The 10,436-nt window shown below is 43.3% G+C and overlaps 1 protein-coding gene across 1 annotated transcript in view; it reads right to left on the bottom strand.

The window, feature by feature from the left end:
- WIPI2 (WD repeat domain, phosphoinositide interacting 2) overlaps window positions 1–10,436 on the bottom strand; it is a 289,569-nt gene that overhangs the window by 583 nt on the left and 278,550 nt on the right. The window contains exon 10 of the mRNA XM_075179984.1: window positions 1–696. This exon is cut by the window's left edge and continues 583 nt beyond it. Coding sequence (XP_075036085.1) covers window positions 584–696 — 113 coding nt within the window. The 3' untranslated portion in view covers window positions 1–583. The remainder of the gene's footprint in view (window positions 697–10,436) is intronic.

Below are 10,436 nucleotides of genomic sequence, written 5' to 3'. Positions count from 1 at the left end.
TCTATGGGAAGTGAAGTAGGTCTGCGTTTTGACAGTGGTGATACGGTTTGGTAGAATGCTTTGTGGACACAGAAAAGATGTGGATGAGAGATTAATACATGTTAAATTGAGTTGATTTTACTAGTATGAATTTAGCTACCTGAAGCAAAAATAAGCGAGTTAAAGTAACCAATATTTACATTTGCCAGCTAATAAGCTGTATTTTGTTTTACTTTAGCCACAAAATATACATACATATATACACACACACAATATATTTTATCCACAGATGTTTTAAGAAGGTTCTAGATTAGTTTAGCAGTTTCTATCTTTACTAGAATTTGTTGGCACACAGCAACATGCTAAGCGACAGATCATAGCTTGATTTGGCAAACGCACACCAACAGGTAAAACTGGACTGAAAGTCAAGTAAAAATATTTGTATTTCTCTTGTTGTTAAAAAGAACCAAAATGTATTATGCACAATTTTGAAATGCAATTGAATCTTCCCTGATTCCTATAGTTTATAGCAGCAAACACAAGAGACCCAGATAAATCTTCTTGTAGTTCTGTGTCTAGGGTGAGAAATAGCTAGTATAAACATTCACTCTGTCCTCAAGACCATCGGTGGGTTCTCGCTGTCTTCATCTAGTCGAAGAGAATTGGTTTCATCTTCTAAGTTTGTTCCTCCCGCAGCCCCAAGTTCATCTGAAAAGGCTGTACAAACCAACATAACAGATCAGTCACCAAAATATATTCTTAAATAGTTTTCAAATCTATGCAGAACTGCTAAAGTTTTGTTCACTTCACAGCTTATTATAATAAAATAACTTCCACACCAGAAGTAATATGAATCAAAGCACAAAGCATAAAACATTAGTGTATTGATTACATACTGTCCAACTATATGTTTGTAATGATTGCATTATACTGCAGTTGTTGCCTGTCTTTTGGCACAGTAGCTTAGAGAAGATACAAGCACATTCTGCATATAGCACTGTCTATTAATAATAAATCCTGACAAATAATAATAAATTCTGAAATAATCTACTGGTGTGGCTACCCTTAGAATCAACAACTTTAATCTTAAACAAATTATAAATAAAGGAAGAGTAACATAATGGAGTCTAATATTTATTTAAAAATCTATAAATTAATAATATAAACACAAAGTAGATCAGTAAATCGAAATAGGGAAACAAAATGTATTTTTAGTTTCTTCCAATAAGAAGGAATTCATAAAATTAACAAATCCTATCTTCACAAGTTCCACCTCTATTCATGTGCTTTGAAAGCCAAGAAAAGGACAGGGGGAGGCCAACGCCCTCCTAAATAGGAAAGAAGTACTTTGACATTAGTCATACTGAACATTTTCCCAGAACATTTTATAAACCCGGTTCAGTGTAGTATTTCACAGAGCTCATTAAACAAATTTCTTATTGCCTGGTTTTTGTTTCCCAATAATTCAAATTAAAAAAGAAAGTAAACACAATTTTGGACATTATTTTTCAAAAACAATTAAATATGATTTACCCATTAGTTAAGTATCTATACGTAACTAAAAATATCTTATTTCTTAAATTTTTATAGCATATTATCTCTCCATCCACATGCAGAAACACTTACAATGGTGTTTTATATATGTTCAGCTATAGGTAACTCACACAGTACTAATTAGGTAATTATCAAACAGCTATAGGGCTTCTTTATAGTTATGTGATATATAATTATATGTATGAGACAAAAATACAAATTTCACCTTTATTTATAAAAAGTTATATCTACAACCATATATTGTAAAAGCTTTTACATTCCTCCTTGTTTATTATTTAACATTCAACCACAAGCTGGAAGGTGGCTGGCGCGTTCTTCATCCCAAATAGCATTGACTTAAATTTGAACAGGCCAAATGGGGTGATGAATGCTGACCGTTCCTGAGCCTCGGGGGCCAGCGGTATCTTACAATACCCCTTGCTCATGTCAAAGGTGGAAATATACCTTGCTCTAGCTAACTCGTCTAACAGAGCATCAATTCGGGGCAGGGGATAGGCATCAGACACGGTCACCTCGTACACCTCGGTAGTCTACGCAAAGCCGCGTTGTCTTGTCTTTTTTGGGAACCAATACAAAGGAGGTTGCCCATGGACTATGTGATGGCTGGAAATATTGTTTATTTAAATCTTGCAACCTAACATAACCAACTAACACACAATGTGGCACCCAAAATTAAAAGAACATAAATATTAAGGGAAATGTCCCGTAAAGTCCAGCATTAGTCCATAATAAATAACAGGATAAAAGCACAACATAAAAACAGAAGGGTGCTCACACCAAATAAACGAAAACAAAACAAATATAATACATTATTTAAAGCCACATCAAAAACCACCCAAACAAACACTACAAACCACCCCCAACCACCAAAATCACAACAAACCATCAAAATATTCTTAAGCAAAGAAGAAATAAACTGAACGTTTAGATGTATGTAGCCATATATAAAAAATACCGGCAATTATGCACTCAAAATCTAAGGGAGGTGAAAAGATAGGCAGCCACAGATGGGAAGACATACTGGACTTTGGCCCCCCTACGAAGGCCTCAGACCCCGCCAGAGCCTGACCCAGTTTGCATTGGTCATCCAGCGCTTCTGCATATCCCTTAATTTCCACACCTCGTGAAAATTGTCACCAACAACCACTTCACAGGGAAGGACCTTTTGTCTGATGGAAACCTGACACCTAGCGTTCCAAGTGAAGAATCTAGCAACTAAACAAACTAATAAAAGGGTGCCAAAATCAAAAACCCGCCACCAACCCTTGAATGCACCAAAGACCCATTCAGGGTAACTGAGCCCCGAAAGGCAAAGGATGCCCAAAGACCTGGAAACTCTCCTGTAATTTTCTATGTTAAAGGGGCACTCAAGCAAGAAGTGGTCCATAGTCTCCTCCTTCCCCTAAAACTCCTCCTGTGGGCAACCACGATCATCGGCATTTCTATACTTCAGATTCCCTCTCACATAGAGTCTTCCATGGAAAGAGAGCCAGGTAATGTCCCAAAACTTCAGAGGAACTCTCCCGAAATTAACCAGGGAAAGACCCTCTGAGCATACATCACCTGGGCAGTCTCTCAGTGACAGCTGAGCCCAGAAGTGAGAGTGCAGGACTCTCCTCTCCAACTCCCTTCTAGAGAAGTTCCTAACTTCCCCCGCCTCCAGGCCCCAACGCCTTGTCGCTTTCAATCCCAGAGATGCATAGGTCAGGAGATACTCATGACGGACCCGCAAGGTCCTCACCCTGCCACCTTCCATCCAAACATTAAGGAGGGATGCACCCAGGCCCTAAAGCCACCTACCCATTGAGGAGGAGTCTCAAGAAAGACTACTGAGGTGCAACTTTAAAAAAGTTGTTAGAAAGAACAGCACTGGATTAACCATACACAGGCCACCATCCCTCCTCGATCTGTAGGTCACAGTTCGTTTGATCAGGTTCAGCCTATTTCCCCAAAGTAAAAGGAAGAAAACTGCATAAACCCTAGACCATAAAGACTGTGGCAAGAGGCACAAATAGCGAATATACAGAAACTCCGGGATCAGGTAGGTCTTCACAAGGTCTACTCTTTCCCTAAGAGAAAGCTTCCAGCTCTCCACTTTCTGAGAAGCTTCCTCCAGTTTAATCTCTCAGTTTTGTGTGACAATCACTTGGTCCGAATTAAATCCCTAAAATTGTGATCTTACTACTGGCCTGGGGAAGGCTGTCCGGAAGGTCGAACTGACCACCTTCCAACCCCATCCAGAAAACTTCACTCTTTTCCTGGTTTACTTTCGAGCCACTGGCATCGGAGTACCTGCAGACCAGAGTTGCAACCCCTATTGCTTCCACAGGACTCGACAAGACGACAGTAACATCGTCAGCGTAGGCCACCATCTTCAAAGGACACTCCGGACCCAACAGCACCCCTCCTATCGAGCTGCCTTCAATCCTTCGAATGAAAGGATCTATTGCAAACACATACAAGAGGGGGCTCAGGCGGCAACCCTGCCTTACTTCAGAGTTGACCACAAAGGATGGACCTACCCAACCATTCACAAGGGGGAAGCACTCGGCCTGTTTGTAAATAGTACGAAGCCAATTCACTACCCGCACTGGAAGACCATACTTCAGAAGTAGAGCCCACAGGTACTCGTGATCCACCCTGTAAAAGGCCTTTGACTGATCCAGAGCTAAAAATTACTTTCCCCACTTCTCAGGCCGACACCGCTCTGTTGCCTCCCGTACCCCCAGGACAGCACTGAAGGTACTTCGGCCTTTCACAGTGCAATGCTGTGAAGGTGAAAGCATTTGACCGGAGAACTGCATCAGTCTATTAAAAAGTACCTTTGCCAAAATCTTTCTGTCGGTATTGAGAAGGGCTATGGGGCGCCAGTTCTGAATACGCGACTGATCCTTCCCTTTGGACAGCAAAATAGGTGCGGAAACCCTTTTTCCAGGCTCTCATTAAAAACCTCCACGAGGCGTGGAGCCAGAATGTCCACAAAAGTCTTAAAGAACTCGGAGGTTAAGCCATCCGGGCATGGAGATTTCATTTTACACAACTCATCTATGGCCATTCTGACTTCATCCACCGTTATCTCGCTGCCCAAAGACTCAAGCGAACTGCTGAGATCCTCAAGTCCAAGTATCTCCCTTAGGAAATGGTCCATCTTCTTTCTGTCTAGTGATTTCTCATACAAAAGATCAGAGTAGAAAGACTGCACCAAGGATGCCCTCCTTATCCTCCCTGAGAACACCCTCCGCATTGCACAGGCCTCTCACCTCTTCCATATCTACCAGCTTCCTGCAGTTAAGGTAAGGGTCGGGCGAGTGGTACTTCCCGTAATCCCTCTCCAGAACCAAGGGAGCAAACCGGTCATATTGCATCTCTCTCATCTGAGCCTTCACTCGGGGGATTTCCCCACCATCTCCCTGTTCAGATATCAGGAATCCAAGTTTCCTTCTCAATGCTGAATAGGTATTTTCTCTTAGCAAATTGTTTCTAGCTATCAGGTCACCGAAGAAACCACGGGTTCTCTTTTTAAATATCTCCCACTACTCTGACCTACTCCAACCTGCCTCCAAAAGCATCTCTTGGGATTCAAAGAAGTCCCTAAAGGACTGTCTTATCACCTCTTCCTCTAGGAGCTTAGAGTTCAGGCGCCAAAGGCCCCTACAATTCTGAAGAGTCCCTGAAGCATTCAAGGATACAATAAGGTAAACGTGATCAGAGAACTCTACCAGCTTTAGCTCTGGAGCCAAAGTCTTCGAGCTCTCCTTAACGAAAAACCTATCTATCCTAGACCTCCAGCTACCTCTATAATAAGTGAAACCCGTGAGGTCTGGGAAATGGCGAACATGCACATCCACCAGACCTGCCTGCCTCATCATACTAACTAGAAAAATGGAATCATAGCCCAGAGAAGCCCTTGAACCTTCCCTGTCTTTGATCCTAATAATAGAGTTAAAGTCACCACCAAAGACTGCCAGGCCGAAAAAATATATGGCTTTATCTCCCTGAAAAGACACTTCTCCTTTCCCATTTGGTTTGAGGACCACAGATGTTGATCAATCTCAGGTCCTGTCCTCTCAGGTTGACATCCAAAATCATACATCTACCTACTTGGAGCTCTATAACTCGTTGGACAGTTATCATGTCGGTAAAAAGGACCGCCACCCCACCATACGGCTCGGCCCCAAGAGACCAGTATGAAGGCCCACGCCTCCACTCTCTCTTAGCTTTATGTAGGTCAGCAAGCCGACCTATTCTGGTCTCTTGCAAAAATCAGCCTCAACCGTGCTGAAAAAAATCAAAGCCCATGTAACGAGCTCGTCCGGACAGAATGGATGCCACATTAATGGTGGCAAACCTTATGGGCTGGGAAGCCATCCTTCTGAGTTATACAAGTAGGAGCCAGATTACTTCTTCTTTGCCCGTTTGGTGGAGTCCTCTTCTGATGCCCAAAGGGACATTCTCACTGTCAGAGAGGGAAATTTCTACATGCTCCGCTCCAGAAGACTCAAAACCATAAGACATCTTACTCCTTGTTATTTTACATATTACTGACTCTGAATTAGATGCCTTTGCCACATCCACAGAAGATATTGCCCTGTTTACCCCTAAATTGCCTAAGGGGATAGGGACTAAATGACCTGGATCTACAGGGACAGAAAGGGGGTTGACTAATGGGGAAGGAGTTAGGGCTGGGAATTTAATTTTTTCAGGGGGAGAGGTAGTAACTGGGACCACCAAAGAAGAAGGAAATACCTGAGAAGGGGGCGGGGGAGAAGACAACTGAGCTAACTCTTCCACACTTAGTGGATTAACCTTAAAACTTGCAGATGGCTTCAAGAAATCTTTACCCACCAGAGAATCCACTTTTTTATTTTTACTTTTGTCCTTTGGTTTTTTGTATATGATACTTGGTTCACATTGGGTTGTTAACTTGAGCTTGATTTTCCTTTTCATTACCTTAGGTCTAAGTACCAAACTCCCATCCATCTGCCTCACCACATCTCCTTCCGCTTCCTCATCGCTTGAAAGAACAAGGAATTTATTTTCCACAATCAATTCCCCTTTTTCTAAGCTCCCTCCACGCCCTTTCTTACCCTTCTTCTTTGGGACTATAAATGGCTCCTCTACTGCTTTCTCTACCACAGTCACTAACCGTACCCTCCTTGGTGCAGGAACAGGTTTCATTGGAGCAGAATCAGGTGCCAGTTGAACAACAGAAGTTTTTGTCTCTGCCTCTACTAATTCTGCAACCTGAGCCAGTTCACCATCCTGAATTTCCCCCTCATTGTGGAAAGCCTGGGGACAACGGCTAAAGGGGTGCCCTATTACACCACAGAGATTACATCTAATGATCTTACATTTCCGCGTCTCATGCCCCAGGCCTCCACAATGCCCACACTTAGTCACCGGACAGTTCACGCTGAGGTGACGGAAGTCACTGCAGTGATGGAACATCCTCGGCTGCCCAGGGTAAAAGCATTGGATGTGCTCTTGGCCAATAAAAGCCGAGGATGGAATATGCCCTGGGCCAGCCTCCGTGCATCGCAGATGGACTACGGCTGACCACCCGCCACCCCAGACATGACAGCTGGGATCTGGGACTTTTTCTAATGGGATCACTATGTCCGCATATCTTTTGAGCCAAAACGCTAGATCTGCTACTGGGATAGATTAGTTCCGGACAAGAATTGTAATCTTTACTTTTTCCTGCCGAGTTATGGGAACAGCCCTGTAGCTTGACCACGGGTTGGTATTTTTAAGATTTGGCCACTTAGACCAAAAGATCTGAAGCCCTCGGTAAGACATAAAACTCATGTCATATTCCGGGGAGCTCATGGGATGAATACACACGAACAGATCAGATGCATTGAAGCCAAAATAGGAAATTGCCTGGATAAAGATTTTTGAATCGAAACGCGTCGGAAGTGAGTGACGTCAGGCGCTCCGACGGGGATTCCATTGGTGTGAGAACTCTGCTCTTTTGGAAGGCGGTAATTGCGGGAGTGCTACCCTGGACAATCCGTGCTGAGTTTTATTTACCATCACGCTCACTGTTTTCCGGAAAGGGTGGAATCTGGTGTTCCGTATGGAGATTGGATAAGAAGCTATACATACTCCGTGATACGTTTGATTTACAGCTGGTTCTAGTGAGTGTACACCCTTAAGGGGTAAAGAAGATTTTTTTTTCTGCACGAGGTGTTTATATACTATTTTCCGATCACATGGGCGCATAAGGAAATGTGTCTTTTTATATGCTTTATTTAAAGCTGGTTCTAGTAAGTGTATACCCCTAAGGGGTTCAGAAAAATTCTCTCCTCACGGGGTGTTTATATATTATTATTCCCAACACGGGCTTACGAGGATAGTTTTGTTCCTTGATTATTGTATTATATATACAGATTGCACTATGTCTGTTTTATATTTTTTTCTATGTACATCCATCTGACGAGTGAATACAGAGGATCTAACGTAACAGAGAAGAGTGAACACATCCAGTATTTGAATTGTATGGAATATATCCAGCACTTGAATTGTATGGCCATTTGATTATGTGTTGATCAGCATCTGAATTATCTACCTATAGTGCCATCTTCTCTCATATTTGTTTGATTTTTATGTGTGTGAAGTACTTTTAAGGGAATGTGTACTGTGAGTTGAAGGGCTGCAATTGGTTAGATTGCGCGGACTGGCCCAATATCTTGTATTTATTGTGCAAAATAGGAAATTAAAAAGCTTAAAAAAAGTCTGTTCGGTTTGGAAAAGACTCTTTCCCTATGTACTTTAATTGCACAACATTTCTCAGTTTAAAAGGCTGCCCTGTTGTCTGCAGTTGGGGCTGTGGCTGAGGGTGGGAATGAGACGTATTAGCTCTATCTCTCTGGTTGCCAGAGACAGCCCTTGCATAGGAAATTTTACCAGCTACAGGGACAACTCCTGCTGTATCCCCCACTACTACAGTGGATGTAGTGGGAACCTGATATTCATTTAGAGAAACAACACTATAACAAATGCTATTCTGACCCACGCTATTGCCTGTCATATGCTTTGAACTATTAACCCCTAAAGAAGCAGAGGCCTGAACCACACATGAATCAATAGCTTTACAAATTGAAAGAGAGCTTTGCCTTGCAGCACCTCCTATACTCACTGATCTACCAGCACTTTCTGACAGTGAAAGCATATTTGGCATTACACTGGCAGCAGCCTCTATTACTTTAAAGGCAGCCTTGGTACCCTATTTTTAATGGACCAAACACTGTTTCAATTACCTTAGCCTGTATTGGGGATAAAGCATTTTTGTCAAAATTAGGCTTAGCATTAGAAGCAGTATTTACAGAAGCAACAGAAACCGGCAGATCATTATTTAACTTAGAATCACAGTCCACAGTTGCTAGGTTACCAGCGCACCGATTCACACTGCCATCAGCTTTAGTCTCCTGCACTGGAGTATGCAGCTGAGCCCTCTTGCTCTCTCTCTCCGAAACAACCAGAAGTGCCGCACCTGAGAATGACTCAGCTTCCGCATCCAGGACACCACTCACCGCTGGCTGCACCACCGCAATCGAGGACAGAGAAGAGGATGCCGGCCCAGCCGCACTGACTGCCGCTGAGTCCGCGAACCCCTCCACCTCTGCACCAGCAGTTTGTGATTCCATCACCAGCGGTTCCCCCACCAGGGCTTTAATGGTGTTATACAATGGGTTAACTGGCACGCTATCATCAGGCTGAACAGGCTCATTTGCGGGTAACTGCCCAGAGTCCTCAGAGAGCTGAAAAATTTTCTTTTTACTCTCCTGATCATGCTGATCCCTTAGAAAGTTAATTCTGCAGATCTTTTCTGACAATTCAGCTTCCATAACCACTAATTCGCGGTTGTATACTGCCCGGTCCGAACTGTAAGCACAATTTCTTTTCACGCCAATCAACCTCTGACTCTAGTTGACGAATCAGCTCTGGCAACAACACTTTCTCAGCTTCACTTTGTCCAGAATCTGGCAATTCGACTTTTGCAGTAACCCCTTCAGGGTGAGTAGCCAATTTTTTGTTAACATCTGCAATGTCTGATACTCCTGCCACAAGGGTTGCCTCAGGAGCCTGGGGAATTTCCATAACTGACTTAGTACATGATGCCGAGGAAGTGCAGTGGGGATAACCTTCATTACACACAGGCTGACTGGTTAACCCCTCACCAGCCATATCACTGTCAAACACTGCAGACTGAGTTTTACTAACAAGCTGCTTTTCACTGTCCATTGTTCCATCCACTTTGCTCAAAGACAACACAGATGATAAAGGGGGACACACAGTCACATCAGCGTCTCTTATGCTCTTTACAGCCCCTAATTATCCCTTAGCAGGATATTTATCTTCCACATTCAAATCACAACAATTCCCCTGCTTTGCTTCTATTGAAATCCCAGCATGATCTTGTTTTGCTGCATTCAAACTTTGTAAAGCCAGAGCAGATTTACCTGATTTTGTTGCAAATTTAATAACTCCCTTTCCTCTCAAATCATTATCTGGAGGTACCTTATCTTCCACAGGCTGAGTATCTGATCTTTCCTGCCTTCTCCCGGCTAAAAGTCCAGCATGTTCTTGCTTTGCTGGGCTTGGACCTGGACAAGGCCTCAAAGCCTGGAGAGTCTCCTCCATACCTCCCCCAGGATCCTCCATCTCTCCTGGGCTTATCCCAGTCATCACTCTGGTAGTAGCACATCTCAGCAAAACTCCTCCTCACTCCAAGGCAGCTGAAACCAGAATGAGGTTGGATCATTCCTAGCTCAAGCATTTCCTGTACCTCCTTGTATATACTTTCCTTGGCCTCTGGTGAGACCCAATAAGCGGGTTGCCTTACTGGTTTATGCTCACCAGTGTCCACATGGGTGCATCACCTTGGAAGCCCGGCCGGG

The sequence above is a fragment of the Mixophyes fleayi genome, chromosome 7 (genome assembly GCF_038048845.1).
Source record: "Mixophyes fleayi isolate aMixFle1 chromosome 7, aMixFle1.hap1, whole genome shotgun sequence".
Classification (NCBI taxonomy): domain Eukaryota; kingdom Metazoa; phylum Chordata; class Amphibia; order Anura; family Limnodynastidae; genus Mixophyes; species Mixophyes fleayi.
This window is presented reverse-complemented; position numbering and strand designations above follow the sequence as displayed.